General features: G+C 51.8%; 1 protein-coding gene across 2 annotated transcripts in view; it reads left to right on the forward strand.

The window, feature by feature from the left end:
- Chmp3 (charged multivesicular body protein 3) overlaps window positions 1-23,381 on the forward strand; it is a 39,826-nt gene that overhangs the window by 10,686 nt on the left and 5,759 nt on the right. For both annotated transcript variants that reach the window (XM_047522070.1, XM_047522069.1), the window contains exons 3-5: window positions 6,111-6,290; window positions 19,051-19,172; window positions 21,795-21,909. In XM_047522070.1, coding sequence (XP_047378026.1) covers window positions 6,111-6,290; window positions 19,051-19,172; window positions 21,795-21,909 — 417 coding nt within the window. The remainder of the gene's footprint in view (window positions 1-6,110; window positions 6,291-19,050; window positions 19,173-21,794; window positions 21,910-23,381) is intronic.

The following is a 23,381-nucleotide window of genomic DNA, read 5'->3' on the forward strand; positions in this document are numbered from 1 at the left end:
CTGCGCTGTGCTCACTTGAAGGGAGAGCTCCCTGGGCGGGACAGGAGAGCACTGACTGATCCGTGGCCACAGTTAACAAAGGGTCAAGCTCCCATCTGATGGACTCCACGAAGAGACTTTGTGTACATCTGGGACATCAGTGGAGACCCCAGAGGGGTTCCTCTTCATTTTAAGCCCACAAGAAAAAAGCTTAAAAACAAAACTTGAAGCTGATCTACCAGTGGTTTAGCTGCCAGTCACAATAAAGCCAGTGTCCTTCAAAGGAAAGTTTGCAGAATCAGATACCAGCCGCAAACCGTTCACAGTGGCCAGCACCAGACGCTGCGAGGGAGCAGGAAAGAATGACCCAGAATCAGCAGGAAAGTGAGGCAAGAGAAACAAAATGAAAAACTGATGAGCGGTTATTTGGCAGACAAGCTCTGTAAGTATGTGGAGGAGCTTAGAGGAAGCATGGGTGTGGTGAGATGAAGGGAAGATGTGGAGAAGAGGAAAAGGGAACTTCTTGAGGTGAAGCCCGAAGTGGACCCTCCATTGAACGGGCTCAGCAACAGCAGAGGAGAGAAAAGGCCACCAGTGAAACTGAAGGCAATCATGCAGCCTCCCAGACTGTAGGGCGGAGAGAAGGTAAAGCAAGAAAACACCAGAACTGCACCCGGGGGCAGGCCGGGTGGCCTCCTGCCTGTCGTTTGAGTCTCAGGAGAGATTCAGGAGGGAATCAGTAATCGGTAAATGAAAGCCTTCCAGCGGAAGCCGAGAACCCAAGGGCCAGGGAGCTCTTCCCCACACTGCGTGCACAGAAGCAGCACCAGGGCGCAGCACGGTTAGATGGCCAAAACGGGAAGCAGGGGCGGAAGGCGACTCAGGGAGAGTGTTTACCCAGTGTGCACGGCCCTGGCTCCACCCCAGCACCACAAAATAAGTCAACGCAGGAGACGAGAGTTAAAGCTTTCTTCTTACAAACACTGTAAACCACAACATGCTTAAGGTGGTGGGGAGAAAAACTGTCCTAGACTCCTTTGTTCAGTGAAAGTAGCATTCAAAGGATGAAGTTATATTTTCAAGCAAAAGCTGAATTTGTCAGTACAAGAAATGTTAGAGGTTGGCGGAAAAATCACACCAAATACAAAGTTGTCTGTACACAGAGGATTGAAGCATTCTGGAATTGGCAAAAATATGTAAGTGCTGTAAATAAATTTCAGAGATAAAAAATTACCTGTTGAAGCGTGTGATGAAGGAGACGCAGCAGGGTCTGTCGTCCTGGAAACCTCTAGGTGCAGGCGTGTCTCCAGCGTGCTCTCCTCTTCTGCAGCTTTGCTTTCGCACTCCTCACTTCTGCAGCATACTCACTGACGTGACCTTCAGAACCCTGTCTCTCCTGTTACTTGTCATGATAGCACTTTGTCAGTTAGCCAACTTGAAAGTCGGTAGAGATGATTGGTTTAGGAAAATAGCTACCGTGTATATGCTGAAGGAAACGAGAAAGGAATTAACATGTTTTACTACAGAAAGTCCAGTGAACACAAAAGAAGACTTTGTCGGAAGTGGGGACAAAAAAGCTGTAGTGTATACAGCAAACACGCGTAAAACACAGAAGCAGCTCCCTTTTCAGTACTTTTTTTCCTGCGTGGTGCTGGGACTTGAAGCCAGGGCCGCAGGTACAGCAGGCAGGTGGCCCGCCCCGTGGTGGAACCGCACTTCCAGCCCCTGTAGTTAACTAAATGAATCAAGCTCCTCAGTCTTCAGAGTGGGCTGTCGTCATGATCTGACTACAAGAGACTCACCCCCTTCAGATCCCAAACCAGAGATCGTGGGAGAAGGAAGGGGAGGAGGGGAGGAGTAACCTGGGCCAGTGGTATGGGTGCCACTGGAATCTCGCTGTTTCAGGGTGGGGATGTAACTGGGGACTCCTGCTGGTGCCACACGCCATAACAGGCTTCAGGGGTTCTGCTCTATAGTGTGACTCGGCCAGATGAGTTGTTTGGTGAAGACAGTGATGTTCTTATAGGAGCCATTTCATTCACCTCCGCCAGATTTAATTTATGCTGACCCTTCAGTTGAATAATGTGATGTCCTACAGGACATGTAGGACAAAGTCATTTCTTAATTGTGTAGCTATGGAGTCACATAAAGCGCATTCATTCAATTTGGGAAAATATATAACATTTATATATTTTTATTCACCTATTTATAGGCTATTAAAATATATGAAGCAAATAGAATCAAAGGGAGAAATAATGCTACAGTAATAGCTCAAAACTTCAATACCCCAATCTCAAAAATGGTCAAGCAAGCAGATGTAGGACGTGAACTGACCTAGCAGACTCGTGCAGAGCACAGTGCCAGAGCAGAATGCTGTGATCGTCCTCAAGTACACGAGGGATTTCTCCACGATGGACTGTGTGTCGTGCCACAAAATCAAGTCTCAGTGTGACCTTATAACCAGATGAAGTTAAAAATCCATAACTGAAGGGACACTGGAAAATTCACAAATGAATGGAAATTAACACACTTTATCAGCCTGTGAAAGAAGTCACCATGATGGAAGCAGGAAGATAGTTGGGGGAGAGTTAAAGTCAGCACAGCATAAGAAAACGCAGGGGTGCAGTGCAAGCCATGATCAGGGCGATCGTGGTTGGAAATGCTCACATTAAAATGAAGGGAGATCACAGATCTTCAGTCTAAGTTCACAACTTAAGGAACTAGAAGAACAAACTCAACCCCAAATTAGCAAAATAGAGACAGTAATAAACAAAAAAGCCAAGGAGGAAATCAAATCAAAGTTGGTTCTTTGAAAAGATCAGCAAAATTTGACAAAACTCTAGCTTCATTAAGAGGAAAGAGAAGACTCAAATTGCAAAATAGTCAAATAAAGATGGAGATACTACCAATAATTCTGTAGAAATTAAAGATTTTAAGAGAGTATTATGTACACTCGTCCATCAACAAGTTCAGCATCCTAGATAAAATGGACACATTCCTAGAAACAAACAAACCTGCCAAGATGGAAATATGAGGAAAAGAATCTGTATAGACCTGTGACTAGTAAGGAGATTGAATCAATAATTAAAAAGTCTTTTATGAAAAACAAAGAAGCAAAATAACATACCGTGGACCTGTGGCCTCACTGGTGATTTTCACCAGACATTTAAAGAAGAGCTAATACCAGTTCTTGAACTCCCTCCCACTTCCCCCAAAAATGTGCAGAGAACTTAATCTGTATTCCAGCATTGTTTTGGCTCAATGCCAGGCAGAGACACTCAAGGCTACTGGCAGATAATCCCTTGTGATCACTGATGCAGAAATATAGCAAAATACTGGCAAGTGGAATTCAGCAACATATTAAAGGAACCACACCCCATGACCGTGAGATCCATCTTAGAATGCAGGTGGCTGAACAGACAGGCGCAGTCCCCCTCAGTTGATGTGGAGAGAGTGGCAAGATCTTAACACCCTTCAGGACAAACACGCAATGTGGGAACAGAAAGACATTGCCTAGATGCACTGCAGTGGGGGACTGAAAGTGTTTCTTCTGAAATCGGAAACCATCAAGGGTGCTTGCTTTTGCCACTGGAAGTTCTAGCCAGAGCAGTTAGGCCAGAAAAAGATAAAAGGCATCCAACCTGGAAAGGAAGAAGTGAAATTGTCTTTGTAAGTGATATATACGTGTAAAACCTAGAAGCGCCACAAAAATCTGTTTGAACGAATACGGAAAAATAGCAGGATATGAAGTCAACACAGTCGCTTTTCTGCACACCAGCAGTGAACATTCTGAAAAGGAGATTTCTAAAAATTCCATTTAGAGTGACAAGGCAAAGATCAAACTTAGGAAGTACCAAGAGGGTGAAAGACTTGTGTAGTGAAAGTCACAGCACTTTGTTGAAAGATGGCACCAACGTAAGCAAATGGAAATACGAGTTGGCTGGAAGACAGTGCCGCGATGTCATTGTCATTACTCCCACTCGTGGAAATCTGTGACCTTTAGAAACAGAAAAATCTATCTGGAATCTTAAGAGACCCCGAAGAGCAGATACCACCCCCCCAAAAAAAAAACCTCACTGAAACAGGAAGAATAAAGTTGGAAGAGTCACTTCTGGATTTCAGAACTCACTAGAGCTGCAGAGATAAAGTCAGGTAGCATTGCCACAGACAGACAAGTGGAATGGCGTTCAGAGTCCAGAAGTAGAACCGTGAGTCTGTCATCACTGAGTTCTTCTGCAAGGGCGCGGACCCCACTCAGTGGGGAAGGACAGTCTGCAACAAACAGTGCTGGACAAACGAAGTCATGGTGCAGAGGAAGGAAGCTGGAGCTTGCGCTCCGGCCACCCTGGAGCCGAGCGCGCTGCGTGGGTGGTTGCAGACAGGCAGCTCCCTGTTGGGTGGGTGGTCCAGGTTCTGAGACTCCGGCTTCCTGCCCTGTTGGTGTGAGCAGCTACAACCCAAGGAGGAGGAGTGAACTCGGACCCACCCAGGCCTCCTTCCCTGAACCCATCCCAACAGGCACAACAACTGCACCTGGGTTTTTCCAAGTACCTTCATTTCCTCAGAGTCCTTCTGAAGCTCCACTGAATAGAGCCCAGAGTAGGGCTGCTCTCGTTCCTCTCTCCCCTCAAAACGTGCATTCTTTTGTGATCCTCCCTGAAAGATGAAGTTGGACCTCCTTAGCTAATACCATGTGCAGAAGTGGAGCCGAATCCTAGAAGGGCTGAGACTCTAGTAAGACTTAACACACAGGGCAGAACTCCTGAGGTGGGACTTGGCAGTGGGTTCTTGGATGTGGCAGTGCATTCAGACAACAAATTAAAAATAGGAATTGAACTTCATGAAAATTAAAACTTGTATCTCACAAGACAGCATCAGTGCGGTTAAAAAGCGGCCTGTGGAAGGGAGAAGATATTTGCACTCATATCTGCTAAGGGATTAATATCCAGAGTACACAGAGAACTCCCCAAACTCAAAAACAAAAGACAACCCAGTTCCAAAGCCTGCGCTGCACAGGACTTGAATAGACATTTCTCCAAAGAAGCTATTCAGCTGGCAGATAAGCATATGAGAAGATGGTTAGTCATTAAGGAAATATAAATCAAACCACAGTGAAATGGCACCTCACACCCAGCAGGATGACCACCATACAAAAAAAAGGAAAAAAGAGAACTCAGTAGGTATTGGTGAAGAGGTGGCAAGGTTGGAACTTTGGGCACTGTTGACAGGAATGAAAATGATGCAGCCACTGGACGGCAGGGTGGCAGAGCGTCTCGGGAAGCACTGGACAGCAGGGTGGCAGAGCACCCTGGAAGCACTGGACGGCAGGGTGGCAGAGCACCCTGGAAGCACTGGACGGCAGGGTGGCAGAGCGCCTCGGGAAGCGCTGGACGGCAGGGTGGCAGAGCACCCTGGAAGCGCTGGACGGCAGGGTGGCAGAGCGCCTCGGGAAGCGCTGGACGGCAGGGTGGCAGAGCACCCTGGAAGCGCTGGACGGCAGGGTGGCAGAGCGCCTCGGGAAGCACTGGACGGCAGGGTGGCAGAGCGCCTCGGGAAGCGCTGGACGGCAGGGTGGCAGAGCGCCTCGGGAAGCGCTGGACGGCAGGGTGGCAACAATGCTTAGCGCTTCCCTGTGCCTGTGCAGAGGTCCTTGGGAGAGTGTGTGTATTTGGTTGTGTGTGTTTTACTACCATGTTTTAAATTGGAAAAAAAAAAAAAAAAGATCTCTGGTCCTGAAGCGCGCGGCGAGGGCGTCCTTCCTGGTGGAGCTGCTGAGCTGGCCGGTGCCCAGGCTCCCCCGTACTCGGGAGCCTGTGTTGTGGCCGTGAGGCCGGCTCTCGTCAGGCGCGCTCTGCGGGGTTTTCAGACTCCTCCCACCAGTGCCTGCAGACTGCGGAGTGGCATCAGAACGGCGCTGTGGAGCTTTTCAGTTAGAATAGGGCACACTTGCTTTTTACTCTCACATTAGTCTTGTTGGTACAGGTGACGAATGCCCCAGCGCCAATTATTTTGATTTCATTTGTATCCTCTGATGTTCCTGTTTGTTAGACATATTTAGATCACAGTTAAAACAGAGTGGAGTGCTGACGGTCTGATGTGCCTTGATTTTCAGTGTTGTGTTTTAAATCTAGATATCCAGAGAGAAGAGGAGAAAGTGAAGCGATCAGTGAAAGATGCTGCCAAGAAGGGCCAGAAGGACGTGTGTGTGGTCCTGGCCAAGGAGATGATCAGGTCCAGGAAGGCCGTGAGCAAGCTCTACGCGTCCAAAGCGCACATGAACTCCGTGCTCATGGGGATGAAGAACCAGCTGGGTAAGGCGGCTGTCCCCTAACGCTGGTGTTGCTGTTGGTGCCAGCACAGGTGTGTAAGCAGCTTTCCGGCATGGTCACAGAGTGCCCGAGAGCAGTCAACTTAGAGGACGAAAGGTTTACTCTGGCTGATGGTTTCAGAGGGTTCAGTCCATGGCTCCATTATTTCTGGACTGTCGCCGGCCGCGGCAACAGTCGCGCGGATATTGTTACCGCCTGCAGCAACGGTTGTGCGGGTATTTATCGGAGATGGACTGGAAACAAACTACTTCTACTACCGTTCTTTTTAGTGGGCTGCTTTCTTGCTTGTTTGCTTGTTCCCTAGTTATAGAGAAAGTTTTAGAAGAAGAGAGAGGAAGAAAAGGCTTTGCTTAAAGGAGAATCTTTGCTTATCGGAGAGGCTACACTTTCAGAGATGCTACTTCTTCTTAGAGTTCTGCTGCTGCTTCTTAAAGGTGCATCCTACATCCTGTGTCCTAAAGGTGCGTGCTAGAAGTGCGTTCTAAAGGCGTGTCTGTGGTGCATCCCGCGTACTGCGATCTGTGATCTGTGATCTGCCTTCTGTAATCTATCAGAGGTGCTGTTTATCCGTGCTTATCCGGTTATCTGTCGTGCTTCCTATAGGTGTGTGTCTTATATACCTAAGGCAGCCAGTCAGCTTAGAATTAGCACAACTGAAGCACACCCCTCGGTACCAGTCAGGAAAGAATGAGGATATCTATTGACCACTAGCGCAGAGGAGACATTAACTAATCAGGCAAAAGTAGATCTCGCCGTGTTAGCACTAGTTATGCGCCACCTCTTGGCTCAACACCAGCCGCCATCTTAGGGTCACCCAAACGTGTCTTCTGCAGCAGACTTGTGGAGAGGCAGAAAACCATGGGGTGCATCATGGGGCTGAAATAGAGCTGCTCACCTCATGGCAGCGAGGAGGTGAGAGAGGACAGGGTCAGGGACAAGATGCAGCCTTGCGGGCACTCCCCCAAGGACCTGCCTCCTCCAGCTGTGCGCCACCTCCTGGGTTTCTGACCCTCCATAACCCATTCAGAAGCCTTCGGTGGATTAATCCATTGACAAGTCAGCCCTCAGGATCCACCTTCCAGAGTCCTGGCTCACAAGGCCTCGCGGACCAAGCCTTCAACACGCCAGCTTCCGAGGGCTGTTTTGAATCCAAACAGTGGATTTTCCTCAACAACAAGAACAGGCTTGGGTTTCTATACTGTCTTAGTTGGGTGCCACACAGATGTAAAGAATACTTATTACTCTTAGGTTATTGTTATCTATGCTCTTTTGTCCGTGTTTTTGAATAGTGACAGAATTTACTTATAAATCTGCTTCCTTAGAAGTTAGAATATATTGAAAGTGTTGTCAGTTGGCCTGAGAATTGAGAAGCTGGCCTGCGTGTGTGGAAAAGAGGCTTCTCGCTAAGTCCTAAGCCCAGAGCAGCCCAGGCCAAAAATAAATGAATGAGTGAAGGGCACCTTTGGCTCTAGCTTTCACCCACCGCCTTTTTTCTGCTTGTCTGCCTGATTCTTCTGGAGGAATCGAAGGCGGACAACATTCTTCCCCACGTCTTGGGAATTCACAGTCACACCACCCATGTCAACAGTTTTAGAAGCCTGCTAAAAACCGTGATATCTAACATAAAATAAGCGTTTTCTCACTTCCTTTCAGTGCCAGTGTGATAGTGTTCATGGCTTTTCACATTTCCAGGTCAGTGACAGCTTGAGTTGTAGGTTACATTTTAACTTAAAATTGACTTCTTTTTCTTAATTTCTGTCATAGGAAGCCCTGGCTCAGAATTCTGGTTCTCTTGCAGTGGCAGCAAGTCCTACACGTGTTTGTGTTTATGCACACATCTGGGGATCGAACCCAGTGTGCTGGCACTGAGTTACACCCTCGTTGCTTTTTACTTATTTTTTATCTTGAGAGGGTCTCACTGAGCTGCCCAGCCTAGGCTTGAAACGCGCTGTCCTCCTGCCTCGGCTCCTGGTAGCTGGGGTCAGAGGTGTTCCTGGCCACTGTCAGATAGTAAGATCTTGAGTAAGAACTGAGATTTTTTCATTAAAATTCTGCCAGGTAGTTGCTGATGGTATGTGCATGTGAAGGTGGGAAGACAGTGTTTCCGTTTAGGGATGGTTGCCAGACCAGTGCCTGAGCCTCACTTGTTTTGGCTCTGAAGACGTTGCTTCACATTCATTAACACTTGAACGTGGTTTTTAAATATGCCTAAAGATGGATATATTGTCAGTTTCTTTTTCATCATCAGTTGGAAAAGAGTTAAAAAAAGACAAAAAGGACACTTTGTACCACATCTTCTGAAAAGATCCATCAGGATTATCTTCACTTGTAAAACTTCGGTTACTTCAGCCCTGTAGTGGCAAATTTAAGCTCTTTAAATATTTCCTGTGTCACCTAGAGATGCCTGTGGATTGAGCCATGAAGAAATAGCTTGATCTTGTCTGTTATTTTGGAAGCTTGAGTAACTGCAGCTCTGAAGGTCTCATGCTCTTGCCCTGTTTATCCTGCAGTGTGCTGGAAAGATTCACATTCAGGTGACCAGCATAAGCTTATTTAATTTTTGCACTATTCCCTTTACTAAATGACCGTCAGAAAACATATCACTTAGTTTGCCTTTTTCCCCAGTAAACCAAGCAGTGATGCACATCCTGTTTATGAAGATAGAAGTACATAAAACTACAGAGGACAGCGTGCTAAATGCTCACGTACGCACATACAGAGGACAGCGTGCTAAACGCTCACGTACACACCGTACAGAGGGCAGCATAGTTAATGTTCATGTGTGCACCGTACAGAGGGCAGCATAGTTAATGTTCATGTGTGCACCGTACAGAGGACAGTGTACTAAACGCTCACGTACGCACCGTACAGAGGGCAGCATAGTAAATGTCCACGTGTGCACCGTACAGAGGACAGCGTGCTAAACGCTCACATACGCACCGTACAGAGGACAGCGTGCTAAACGCTCACATACGCACCGTACAGAGGACAGCGTGCTAAACACTCACGTGTGCACCGTACAGAGGACAGCGTGCTAAACACTCACGTACGCACCGTACAGAGGACAGCGTGCTAAACGCTCACGTACGCACCGTACAGAGGACAGCGTGCTAAACACTCACGTACGCACATACAGAGGACAGCGTGCTAAACGCTCACGTACGCACCGTACAGAGGGCAGCATAGTTAATGTTCATGTGTGCACCGTACAGAGGACAGCGTGCTAAACACTCACGTACGCACCGTACAGAGGACAGCGTGCTAAACGCTCACGTACGCACATACAGAGGACAGCGTGCTAAACGCTCACGTACGCACATACAGAGGACAGCGTGCTAAACGCTCACGTACGCACCGTACAGAGGACAGCGTGCTAAACGCTCACGTACGCACATACAGAGGACAGCGTGCTAAACACTCACGTGTGCACCGTACAGAGGGCAGCATAGTTAATGTTCATGTGTGCACCGTACAGAGGACAGCGTGCTAAACGCTCACGTACGCACCGTACAGAGGACAGCGTGCTAAACGCTCACGTACGCACATACAGAGGACAGCGTGCTAAACACTCACGTATGCACCGTACAGAGGACAGCGTGCTAAACGCTCACGTACGCACATACAGAGGACAGCGTGCTAAACGCTCACGTACGCACATACAGAGGACAGCGTGCTAAACACTCACGTACGCACCGTACAGAGGGCAGCATAGTTAATGTTCATGTGTGCACCGTACAGAGGACAGCGTGCTAAACACTCACGTACGCACCGTACAGAGGACAGCGTGCTAAACGCTCACGTACGCACCGTACAGAGGACAGCGTGCTAAACACTCACGTACGCACATACAGAGGACAGCGTGCTAAACGCTCACGTACGCACCGTACAGAGGGCAGCATAGTTAATGTTCATGTGTGCACCGTACAGAGGACAGCGTGCTAAACACTCACGTACGCACCGTACAGAGGACAGCGTGCTAAACGCTCACGTACGCACATACAGAGGACAGCGTGCTAAACGCTCACGTACGCACATACAGAGGACAGCGTGCTAAACGCTCACGTACGCACCGTACAGAGGACAGCGTGCTAAACGCTCACGTACGCACATACAGAGGACAGCGTGCTAAACACTCACGTGTGCACCGTACAGAGGGCAGCATAGTTAATGTTCATGTGTGCACCGTACAGAGGACAGCGTGCTAAACGCTCACATACGCACCGTACAGAGGACAGCGTGCTAAACGCTCACGTACGCACATACAGAGGACAGCGTGCTAAACACTCACGTATGCACCGTACAGAGGACAGCGTGCTAAACGCTCACGTACGCACATACAGAGGACAGCGTGCTAAACGCTCACGTACGCACATACAGAGGACAGCGTGCTAAACACTCACGTGTGCACCGTACAGAGGGCAGCATAGTTAATGTTCATGTGTGCACCGTACAGAGGACAGCGTGCTAAACACTCACGTACGCACCGTACAGAGGACAGCGTGCTAAACACTCACGTACGCACCGTACAGAGGACAGCGTGCTAAACACTCACGTACGCACCGTACAGAGGACAGCGTGCTAAACGCTCACGTACGCACCGTACAGAGGACAGCGTGCTAAACACTCACGTACGCACATACAGAGGACAGCGTGCTAAACGCTCACGTACGCACATACAGAGGACAGCGTGCTAAACGCTCACGTACGCACCGTACAGAGGACAGCGTGCTAAACGCTCACGTACGCACATACAGAGGACAGCGTGCTAAACACTCACGTATGCACCGTACAGAGGACAGCGTGCTAAACGCTCACGTACGCACATACAGAGGACAGCGTGCTAAACGCTCACATACGCACCGTACAGAGGACAGCATAGTTAATGTTCATGTGTGCACCGTACAGAGGACAGCGTGCTAAACGCTCACGTACGCACCGTACAGAGGACAGCGTGCTAAACGCTCACATGTGCACCGTACAGAGGGCAGCATAGTTAATGTTCATGTGTGCACCGTACAGAGGACAGCGTGCTAAACGCTCACGTACGCACCGTACAGAGGACAGCGTGCTAAACGCTCACATGTGCACCGTACAGAGGACAGCATAGTTAATGTTCATGTGTGCACCGTACAGAGGACAGCGTGCTAAACGCTCACGTACGCACCGTACAGAGGGCAGCATAGTAAATGCTCACGTGCGCACATACAGAGGACAGCGTGCTAAGTGCTCGTGTTTGACAGTGTTCTAAATGCTCGTGTACACCATCCAGAACCTACAGAAGTGAACGTTTTGTTGCATCTGCCTGCCTTACGTTACACGAGAAGTCAAGCAGCGTTACCAGAGTTAGAACTGTTTTAATAGCCCTTCCTGGTGCAACCCTTCCTCCCAACCTTTCCAAGGGTAAGGAAATTTAAAATCCTGCAAACACTGTTATCATGCCATAACTGTTCTATCTCCCAAGCCCACTTACCATTGTGACCTGGAAATATACCCGTAGTGAGACGGAAATCAAACTCCTGAATGACATTCCATCATTTGGATGTATTTTTTCCATCCTCCCGTTGCTGGACATTTATGTGGTTCTCAGGTTTTCCTGTGTGTGAAGGTTTAGAAGAATGAAATACTCAGAAGTGGACTTGCTGGTAAAAATTAACTAGGTTTGAATTTTGCCAGAGTCACAAAATTGCTCTCCAGAAAGGCTTTCCTAACTTGCATTTCCACCAGCAGTGCAAGTTATTTGTGCCATACTTTTTTACCACTCTTTGATATTGTCAGACTTTTGAATTTTTGAGAAATGTTATCATAATATTTCTCTTAGAGCTACAAACTTGAACATTCTTTATCTGTTCTTCCTGTGTGCTGCCTCCAAAATACCTTTTCAAACAGTTATAATCATAACAGATGTTATTAGTCTACATGGAAAAAGCTTTCATATCACGCACTTTGAATAATATAACAAAATAATATGAATGAATAAAACAGCAGAAGCTCTTTTGTATAAAGCACATAAGACAAGAGCCTCTTCCTTTAGTTTACACCATGTCAGTTTGTTGTGTTATTCCACGTCTGTATTGTGGCTTTATCACCACTGGATGGCATATCCGCTGTTGCTCTGTGCATGTTGGAGAGCTCCAACCCTCCACTGCAGACCCTCCATTGTGGGTCCTCCATTGTGGACCCTCTGTTGTGGGTCCTCCATTGTGGACCCTCCACTGTGGACCCTCCAGTGCATCCTCCATTGCAGACCCTCCAGTGGACCCTCCATTGTGGACCCTCCACTGTGGACCCTCCAGTGGACCCTCCATTGTGGATCCTCTGTTGTGGACCCTCCAGTGGAGCCTCTGCTGTGCTCCGTCTCCACTGTCTGCCCCATGAGCTCCTCTGATCCCACGCCCTTCAGCACCCTTGAGTTCCAAGTTCTTACCTTCAGCCTGACTCTGATGCTAAGTGCGTGGTCACCACCTCCACTCAGACGTCCTAATGAGCATCTCAGAGCTGACACGCACCGCCTGAGTCCTGATCTCCTCTCCCAGACCTCATCAGTGGAGCCCGTCCATTCAGCTTTTGGAGGCCCAAACCTGTCCTGTCCTCCTGCCGCCTCAGTTTTCCGTGTTAGTCGGCACCGTGGTTCCAGCTAGCCTCATCTCTTACCTGCAGTACAGCAGCATCCGCAGCCTGCTGGCTGTGCACTTGCTCGGCTGCAGTTCCGCCTCCGCACTCCCAGGCCTAAATGAGTGTGATCGTGGTGTTCTCCCTCAACACTGGCTTCCCCTTGCACATAGGTTACGACTCAGAGTCCTGGGCTGACCGTTGCTCCGGCCTCATCGCGTGCTCTTGCCCTTCCTGGTCTACATCCAGCCGCACTGGCCGTTCTGTTCCTGTCCCAGAACCTCTGCACTCGAGTCCTCTGCCAGGCCCTTCCTTCCCCGCCCTTGGCAGGGATCATGGCGACCTGTCTGCAGCCTCGGTCCAGATGCCCGGCACTCAGGGAGGCCCTCCCAGAGCCCCGTCACCATCACAGCGTGCCCTTTCCTGGGAGCCCTTGCTTCTGCAGTTAGTGCATTCACTGACTTTTAACTTGTAACTCTGTCTCCTCTTGTCAGTCTAGTGCAGTGATAGCAGTGTTGAGCTCAGTTCATGTTTCTGATAAAAACACGTCTGCTGGCGTATTCCTTGGCTTGCACGCTCACTACTGAGTTGTTTAGCAAAGGAAGGATGCCATTACTCTTCCTCCGGGTTGGCTTCAGGCTCCGTGGCAGTGCTGTGCCTGGTCCTGTGTGCAGGGGCGCGCTGGGGAACTTGCCTCTGTGATTTTGGCTCCCGCCTGTGCTGTCAGACTCGCTAGGCTTGTATTGGATGCTGGGTTTGGACGTTTTACCTGGAGCAAGTGATTTTCAGCACGTGGTCCTTGGGGCCCCTGAGAGCCCCGGGACCCTTCTGGGTGACCTGCAGGGTTGGACTGTGTTCCTAGTACTGAGATGCTTTTTGCCTTTGTCACCGTGTTGATGTTTGCACCTGCTGCGTAAAAGCACCCGCGTGGTCCCAGCATCGCCGGCTCTCCCTGCCGCGTGCTCAGGGCTGAGGGGGAGGCCCGTGCACTAGACCTCAGCGAGGCAGTGCCGGTCCTTCTCCTAACACTGCTGCCGAGCGGCGGCTCCCAGCGTTCTCAGCGCATGACAGGAAGTCGTCCTCCGTGCCTGGCTGGGCAGCTTTCAGGGGCAGCCAGAGTCAGCGCTGGATACCAGGACTGCACTTTTATTTCTGCCGCAGTTGGTGGTCCTTTTCCACGTTTGCCTCAGCACGTCCTCAGAGGTGTTGGTCAGAGTACGTGCACCACCAGGCTAAGTGCGCTGCCCTGGGTTTCATGGATACGTCCGTCAGATTTTTGTGTCATGGTTTTTAATTTTAGAAAATGGAAAACAAGTAACATTTTGTTTTGAGGACACTTGTTTAGTTCTTGATCAGCTAGAGTAATCAAGTGGTTTAAGTCATTGGATCTCAGAATCGTAGCCTGTTTTTGTTTTTGTTGATCATCTGGAGGCCGATCGTTCAAGGAGGACATGGTCTTTGAGGAGTCCGACTTGTGGCGGAAAACCCAGGTGGTCTTTCAGCCCTGGCCATGTGCAGTGTAAAAGCTCTTACCTGCAGACCTCAAGGGAGGCATGCCCTGCCACTCAGGTCTCCGGGCACAGCCAGGGCCTTGCAGTCTTATTTCTTCGGCACTGGGAACTGAACTCAGGGATGCTCTACCACCCTCAGCCCCTTTTTTATTTTTTATTTTGAGATAGGGTCTCTCTGAGTTGGGAGGCTGACCTGGAACTTGCAATCCTCCTGCCTCAGCCTCCCGAGTCACTGGGATCAAGTCTTGTGCCCCCACACCTGGCTGCCTTGAAGTTTTTGAAGAGAGTCTTGGTGAAGGATTCAGGCCACGCTGAATGCTCCTGATCAGGGCTGCGTTCCTGGCCCAGACGTGTCCTTTTGGAGGATTCCTGTTGAGGGATGGGTGGGGCTGGGGTTGGCAGCAGCCTTCCCAGCTTCCTCTGCCAGGACCTCCCTGTGGGTGGGGAGGGAACCTTGGAAAACACTTCTCCGCTCTGGACTCAGTACTTCTCAACTCCTGTCCTCCTCCTCCCTGGCCCCTAGTCCATAGATGGCAGAGGCCTGCTTCAGACCCTGTCTGGGAACCACCTGGCCCTTACTGGTCCTTTGCTTACACTGCCACAGTAAGGGATCAGAGGCTGACCTGGCACTTTGATTTTGTCTGTTGCCTTGATCAGCTGCTCGGAGTCTTGGCAGCTCAGCTGTCTCCAGCTCAGCTCGGTTTTGACGACCTCTTCCTGACAGTTCAGTAACTACCCTTCTGACTTTCAGTATTGTACATTTTCTCCTGCAGTCCACATAAAACATTGCCATCGTAGAAGGTGGTGTCTAACAACCGCTTAGACTTGGAAATAGAACAGAGAATTCCTTTTGGAAAATAGGAAAATCATGGCACATGTTATAGTCTACTTTAAGAACCTTTCGCCAAAGTACTTTCCAAGCGGATCAAAGGTTAAGTGTGAAGAAATGAATTTAAAAGCACTAGGAGAAAATCTGGCTTGGTGTTTGTGTAAAGTTGCAGTAGGAAAATGTTTTCAAAGTCAAACATAAAGCCTTCTGTAGGGAAAGATGGATGCATTCAACAGCATGGAACCTGTTCACAGCCCTTCTGTGCGCCAGTGGAAACGTAGGCAAGGTGGATGAAAGAGTGGGGGCGTGTGGAAGGAGCCCACTGGTGGTGTCCAGGTGCACCTCAAGTGCAAAAATCACATCTCTGCTGTCCAGCTGACTGGGGTTGGTCTTACGGGTTTTGGTGTGGTTGTTAATGTGGTACTTCAATTTTAGCAAAGTACCAGGCGAGGCTTACGTCATTAATGTGAAATTTGTTTATTTTTTCATTTTTACTTTCAGTTGTAGGTGGACACAATACCTTTGTTTTTATGGGGTGCTGAGAATCAAACCCAGGGCCTCGCACATGCTAGGCAAGCAGTCTACTGCTAAGCCACAACCCCAGCCCTGAGATTTTTGATTTTAAAGTTTCATATGTTTAATTTTACTTTTGCATTAGTTTTGTAATTTTACCAATTTATATAAACATCAGGGGTTTTTACCCAATTAATAAAATAAAATGATAAAGCCGGAAGTGGAAAGCTGTTGGTAGGGGAGCTGTCAGCGCTTTAGGTCTCCTGGCGGAGGAGCGTGTCCGTGAATCAGGGCGTGTTCAGGAGGTGGCTGGCCTTAGCTGGGGGAGATGGTGGTGCCACCAGTGGGGGACAGTAGTAGCCCGGGTCAGTGGGGTCAGCGGCCAGCAGGAAAAGAGCGGCAGGCGGCAGCGTGCCCCTGGGGCTCTGATTCCTGTCTGCAGACTGGTGTGAGCATCCCCCTGCCTCCTTGGGGCCTGCCGCTCAGCCCGTGCTTGCCCGTTCCTGTTGGTTCTTTTGGCTTCTGTCCCCCTTGCTTTCTGTGTCTCCCCTGGGAACCCAGGCCAGTTCCACCAGGAGTGAGTGGGCCCGGCGGGCCTCACTGGGGCCGTGCCCTGCTCTCGGGCGTGTCCCTCGGAGCACGGAGCGCTTGGGTGGGCCGTGGGCTTCCCGGGAACCTGCTCTACCTGCTGCTCCCCGCCTCCCGTGGGGGCAGGTGGAGGCTGGGTCACGGCCTGGCGCCTCCCTCCCTCACACCGCCGGCAGGCGGCCGTGACGTCCTGCCTCCGTAGCGCTTTCCTCAGATTTCTCAGAGTCAGGCTCTCAGTTGCAGGGTTTCAGATGTGGTATTCTAGTGGCTGTCCACCCACGTCCACTGGCCTGGACTGCACCTTGGCGTCAGGGGCTCCTGTCCTCTACGGCAGCTTGTCAGCATTTTAAATAGCACCTGAGTTTACTGGACTGTCACAGCCACTCTGAGGAGGGCTTTGCTCAGGCTCCAGGTCTGTGCTGTGCACAGTGCATGACACGTGACAGATCAGTGCTGTGCACAGTGCATGACGTGACAGATCAGTGCTGTGCACAGTACATGACCCATGGTGGGTGGCACTCTGCTTCCTTTTGCTGCATAAGGAATATGTTAAATCTGGCCATTGCGGCTCGGGGTGAGGACCCTGCCCTGCCTGCGCCATGCCTGCTCTGGGCTGGGTGCCCTGTGCATGGGACATCACCACCAGCACTTCAGAGCCAGAGCTGGCCAGTGAGGGGAAGGTGGGCACCAGCGCCGCCTGCCCACAGCCCTGGCGGTCTCTGGACAGCATCTCCCATTTGAGTCGGCCCTGCGACTGCAGGGTGCTGGTGACTCTCGCAGGCTCACCTGCCGTCCTGAGTGGCCGCTGGTCTCCTGCCCTTTTCACCAGGCTGCTGTTGCTGGCCTTGGGTTCAGGGACAGCCTGGGGTCCTGCGCAGGTAGTTCTTGCGGCTCGTGGCTTGTGTGCTCCTCCCCTGGAGGGGGACTTTCCATGATGAAGGCGTTTTTCTCTGCCAAACCTTCTTTTTGCCTTTTTGCATGTAGAACATACGTTCTCGTCCGATCCTTTCCCCCATCTCGGTGAATCTTGTGACCTGTAACAGAATGCCCAGTAATTCATAAGGGACAGGACAGGAGACTTTCTCACTGCCCTGCAGCCCAGGAACCAGGACTGAGGAAGGGCAGGGTTGGCTGTCCAGTGAAGGCTGTGTGCCCTCGGGTGGCAGAGGCAGAGGGACGGGAGAAGAGGGGCTCCCTATTCACACTCACCTGGGAGGAGCCCGGCGCCTGGCCCCCCTAAAGGCCACGTCTCTTACACTGTCACGTCGGCACCGTGAACTTTGGACAGCATACATTCACACCATAGCAAGTTCCTTTTTTTTTGGGATTTCAAGTGTAAAAATGCATTTAGTTCTGCCTTTCAAAAATCTAGTTCCGAATCTGCATTGATTGGTTATCAAGATAAATGTTCCTGTAATTCTTTTATTCTTATGTTTTTGTTTGTAATGTTTTATTCCTAAGTTCATTCATTTTTTATTTTCCCCACTGTTGACCTGTCTCTTTTCTCCTTATAATTAGAATGAATTACCCTTTTCAAACGAAAAATGATTCAGCTGGGCCCAGCGCACATGCCTGTAGCCGGGCACTTGCCTTTAACTTGGGAGGCTGAGGCAGGAGGATCACAGGTTTGTTTGTGGTCAGCCTGGGCAGCTCAGTGAGACCCTGTCTCAGAAGGTAAAGGGGCTGCGGACGTAGCTCAGCGGCAGAGCACCCTGGGCTCAATCCCCAGGGCCATGAAAAACGCAGTACCGTGGAGTGATGGAGGGGACCATGGAGCCTCGGGCCTCGCGGGCGCCTCGTCCGTTTTCCTTGTGGCGGCAGCTCTCCAGGCGAGGGCTGCGTGGAGAGGCGCTCGAGGCTCTGGTGGCTGGCAGCCACCATGGTGTGGGAGTGTCCTTTGGGCTCTGGGGAGGGCCTCCTGGTGGGCGCCATGGCAGGGGAGGGCCCGGTGGGTCAGGAGTTGGGTCCAGGGCCAGACTCGCCCTTTCAGAGCAGCACCCTGAGCGAGCTGAGGCCTGGGGGCTGGGGCGAGGGCCCACCTCTCAGCATCGCCACCCGGGAGACCCGCTGGCAGCTCAGGACCTCCGGGGACACGGCCACGTGCAGGCTGCGGCGCCATGCGGCCATCCCCTCGTCCTCACTGGCTGCGCTCAGCAGTGTGGGCAGCGCCATGTTCTGGCACCCTGGCTGCCCCAGGACACAGCTCGGTCCAGCGGGAGCTCTGACCCGGGTGCCTCCGGTGGGTGCCGCTCTGAGGCTCGTGCCCCTCCCGCCCTCGGCCACGCAGGCCCTACTGTGGTCACATCCCTGCTCCATGCTGGGCGGGCAGCTTGCTGTTCTTACTCAGCTGTGTGTGTCCCCGGGCATGTCTCCCTCTGCCGGGAGGGACAGGGGCCAGAGGCAGAGCTTAAGGCGGGCGCTCCTCTCCCGAGGAGGCCCCGGCACACGTGTGGCCCCGACCAGACGCGTGCTGGGCCTCGCCCTGTCGTCCTTTGCTGGCGGCAGACGCTGCCCGTGGCTGGCGTGGGCTCTGCTCGGGCAGCCGCGTGCGGGCCGGGCCCTCCCTAAGGGCAGCTGCCCCATGGCCCGCACAGCCCTGGCCCAGCAGCACCGACGTGCAGGGCTGCTGCTGCTGCTGCTGGCCTGCTCCGCCCTCTTGCTGGCCGCTCTGACTGCAGCTTCTCCTTTCCAGCCGTCCTGCGAGTGGCCGGTTCCCTGCAGAAGAGCACAGAGGTGATGAAGGCCATGCAGAGCCTGGTGAAGATCCCAGAGATCCAGGCCACCATGAGGGAGCTGTCCAAAGAGATGATGAAGGTGACCCAGCCGGCCCTGCTGCCCCCTCAGAGTCCCTGTGGCAAGTGGCAGGGACTTGGGTGGCGGGTGGGAGTGGAGTGCCTGCAGCCCCTCTCGGGTGGCTCGAGCACGGGGGGCGGCTGTTAGCACCACCGAAGCTCCTGAGCTGCGGCGCCTGCAGGGACGGACAGCCAGGTGTTCCGGAAGCTGCAGGCGCATGCCGGGGCTCGGGGTTCCATGCTCACTTTGGGCCTGGATGCCAGGCATGTCCTGGGAGTGCAGATGACGCCGTAGCCATCCCCTCCCGCAGCGTAAGAGCTGTGGAGAGCCTTACGCCTCGGAACCCCGCACTCCAGGCGTGGCTGGCACGGCTGCATGCCCAGCCCCGTCTTAGCCTGATGGAGGAGCGTGAGGACCAGACAGCACGGGCAAGCCTCCCGCCTCAGGCACTGGCTGGCGCGGACCTTCGCTAGGGTTCTCAGACAGGACAGGCTGAGGCGGCGCTGCCAGCCACCTCCTCGCTCAAGGAGACTGGGTCTCCGAGCTGCTGGGCCCAGAGAGCTGGAGCCCATGTCCGACCTCGTCGCCAGCCTGCCACGGTGGCCTGGGAGGTCGACCATAGGGAAGTCCTCTTCTCAAAGGGGACTTGTGTGAACTTAAGGGACAGTAGGGTGTGGGGCCTGGGCAGAGGGACTGGAAGACTGACAGGAAGGAAGAACCCCGTGGAAGCCATGGTGGTCTCTGCCACGGGGAGTCCTTGGGCAGGAGCCTGCAGGAAGGAGTGGGGTCAGGAGGGCCCAGGCACCCACCCCTGAGACCCGGCGGGCAGGGCGATGCCTAGAGTGGCCTCAGGCCTGCTGGCTTGACCCTTGGCCCCTGAGACCTGAAGGAACTCTTTTTCTTAGAATCTGGGGCCTTTCCACAGTGGTTTCTGAATACCAGACGTGACGGGAGACGCCTTGCACGTAGTGGACTATGAAATTTGCCAAGTGCGGGACGTGGCATGCCCCAGGTGCAGGTGCAGACCGGCCCGGTGGGAGCCTCACGGGGCCTGAGTGTCCTAGCACCTGGCCTGGCGGGAGTTCGAGAATGTTTGCTGATTGAATGAAGACAGACGGGTGACGGCCTGTGCCTCCAGGACAGGAAGGGCTCTCAGAGTCAGGGTTCTGACAGGTGACAGACAGGTGTTCAGTGAGCTGTTCCCACAGGAGCCCTGAGCACTGGGATGACATCCCGTCACCTAGGCCACAAGGCTCCATCACCTGGGTGACCTTGAATGTGACTTTGTTCCTGGTGGTTAGAGAAAGGGATCTGCGAGTGGGCAGAATAGGGTACTAGCCAGATTTGAGTCCTGAAGAGTCACTCTGCAGACCTGGGAGCAGAAGGCAGGCAGGGGAGAGGGTAAGAGTCACTCTGCAGGCAGGGGAGAGGTGCTGCGAGTCACTCTGCAGACCTGGAGCAGAAGGCAGGCAGGGGAGAGGGTAAGAGTCACTCTGCAGACCTGGAGCAGAAGGCAGGCAGGGGAGAGGTGCTGCGAGTCACTCTGCAGACCTGGAGCAGAAGGCAGGCAGGGGAGAGGGTAAGAGTCACTCTGCAGACCTGGAGCAGAAGGCAGGCAGGGGAGAGGGTAAGAGTCACTCTGCAGACCTGGAGCAGAAGGCAGGCAGGGGAGAGGGTAAGAGTCACTCTGCAGACCTGGAGCAGAAGGCAGGCAGGGGAGGGGGCTGCTTTAAGTCCGATCTTGGCAGCAGAGTCCCTGAGAATCGTGCTCAGGACCCAGGGCCAGAGCTGTCCTGCGGGACCATCTGCGTCTTGAATGACCTGAATGTCACAGCACAAGGCACGAGCTCAGTTTTTGGAGGCTACGGGGCCCCCAGGGTCTTCCTCTCTTCAGAAGCCCTGCTCAGCCCCCCCTGCCCTGCCTCACCACAGCCACTGGCCCCTTCCTGCCTCCTCTGCCCAGTGGTGCCCGGTGCCCCCGTTGTGTCATTGGAGGGCACGGTTCTGACCTTTGCTTCAGTAGCTGCCCTCAGTCATTTTGGCTGGGAGTTGGCCACAGGGCCTGGCTGTCGCCATGGCTCTTGCTGCCTTCAGAGCAAAGGAGGCTGCCTGGCTGGCTGCTGTGGGTTACCAGGCACAGGGCTTCCAGAAGCCTCTGGCCTGTACCTTGTTGGGTTTCCAGCTCTCCCAGGAGTGGGAGATCAGGCTTGGGGAGCTGGTCTGTCCTTGGACTCCCCAGGACTCCCCAGCTGGGACCTGGGGCTGCATGTGCTCCAGGAATCTTCGGGGCTTTCTAGAGTGCTTTGCTCTCACACAGCGGCTCCAGTGGCTCCAGCCAGTACCCAGGCTGTTGTGGCCCTGCTTTAGGTGTGTTTGCAGGGTCAGGGTGGATGTCTCCCCTGAAGCAGGTGCCCAGTGCAGGCAGGCCACGTGAGGCCTTGGCTGGGAGCCCAGTGGGGCCTCCCAGCCTCGGCACTGAGGGGGCGAGCTCGCTGTCCAGGGTTTCCTTTGGCCGCCTGTCTTGTGTGTTCTTCCAGCAAGGGCGACCTGAACGTGGGGGACGAGAGCTTTGCCTAGGTGGCATCTGGGGTTGGTGGAAGCTGGTGTTGCAGTGCAGGGAGGTGACATACGCCATCTGTTTAGGCTGGGATCATAGAAGAGATGTTAGAGGACACCTTTGAAAGCATGGACGACCAAGAGGAAATGGAAGAAGAAGCCGAGATGGAGATCGACAAGATTCTGTTTGAAATCACAGCAGGTATGACCATGAGACTCTCACGCCTCTCCCTCCTGGGGTGGCCCTTCTCCCTTGCACCAAATTAGCCAAGAGCTTCATTCTTTAAACTCTGACTCCTGCTTTTATGTTTTTTTATTTTGAGTATGTGAGTTCTTGAAAAATAAGCATGATCATCTTTTAAAAACAAAGAATTTTTAAATTTGTAAATTCTCATAATGATCAGGGAGAGATCTTCTTATGTCCTGTTGCTGAGAAGTGCGTTGGTACAGACTTTCTTTTTCTTTTTTTCTTGGTACCATGGAGTGAACCTGTCAGGGGCACTTAACCACTGAGCCACATCCTCAGCCCCTTTTGTTTTTTTATTTAGAGTCAGGGTCTCGCCAAGTTGCTTAGGGCCTTGCTAAGTTGCTGAGGCTGGCTTTGAACTTGTGATCCTCCTGCTCAGCCTCCTGAGTCGCTTGGGTTGCAGGTGTGCATCATTGTGCCCAGTGGTATAGACTTTCTTTAAAGCAATTTGGCAGTAGTCATCCAAGGCCCTCTTCCTAGCAGATTGACTTCCAGGAGCCTGTTCTCCTGAAATGATTAAGGATGTGCCAAAAGACAGACTTAGGGTGTCTCTCGTGGCATTATTTATATTACTGAAAACTTTAAAGCAAACTGAATGCCTAGTGTGGCATACTGGTTGAGTCAGTTGTGTCTACTTTAATGGAATACAGTGTACCTAATACAGAAACATGTTCATTGACACGGAAAGATGTTCAGTGTATTGTGAGAAAAAGGCCTGTTGCTGAAATACATGCTCTTGTGTAAAAACACATCCACAGGAAAGGTCTGGAAGAGTGCTGATTAAAAATTGTAGTTATCCGCTAAGTGATGATGGTTAATGAGGTTTTAAACTTTACCTTTACTTCTAGATTTTCTGAGTGTTTTTTTTCCCCATTTTTTTATTGGTGCATTATAGTTGTACATAAAGATGGGGTTGTTACGTATTCGTACATGTGCACTATGTACAATATAATTTGGCCAATATCATGTCCCAGTGTTTTCTCTCTCCCTCACCTCCTTCCTTCCCACGCTCCCTTTCCTCTACTCTGCTGATCCCTTTGGAGTTTCATGAGATCACCTTTTCTTTTCCTTTTCCCTTCCTAGCTTCCACATTAGAGAGAACATACGACCCTGACCTTCTGGGTTTGGCTTATCTGGCTTGACATACTGGTCTTAGGTTCCATCCATTTCCTACACGTGACATAATTCCATTTTTCTTCATGGCTGAATGAAACTCCGCAGTGTCCGTATGCAGCAGTGCCGCTGTCCATTCATCCGCTGATGGACACCCAGGCTGGTTCCGTAGTTTGGCTGTTGTGATTGTGCTGCTGTGAACGCGGGCATGCAGTTGTCACTGTGGTGTGACGACGGTGAGTCCTCGGGTCAATACCGAGGAGGTCCATCTGGGTCAGTGAGGGTTCCCTGCCTGTCTTCTGAGGAGCCTCCCT

The sequence above is a fragment of the Sciurus carolinensis genome, chromosome 13, assembly GCF_902686445.1.
Source record: "Sciurus carolinensis chromosome 13, mSciCar1.2, whole genome shotgun sequence".
Taxonomy (NCBI): Eukaryota; Metazoa; Chordata; class Mammalia; order Rodentia; family Sciuridae; genus Sciurus; species Sciurus carolinensis.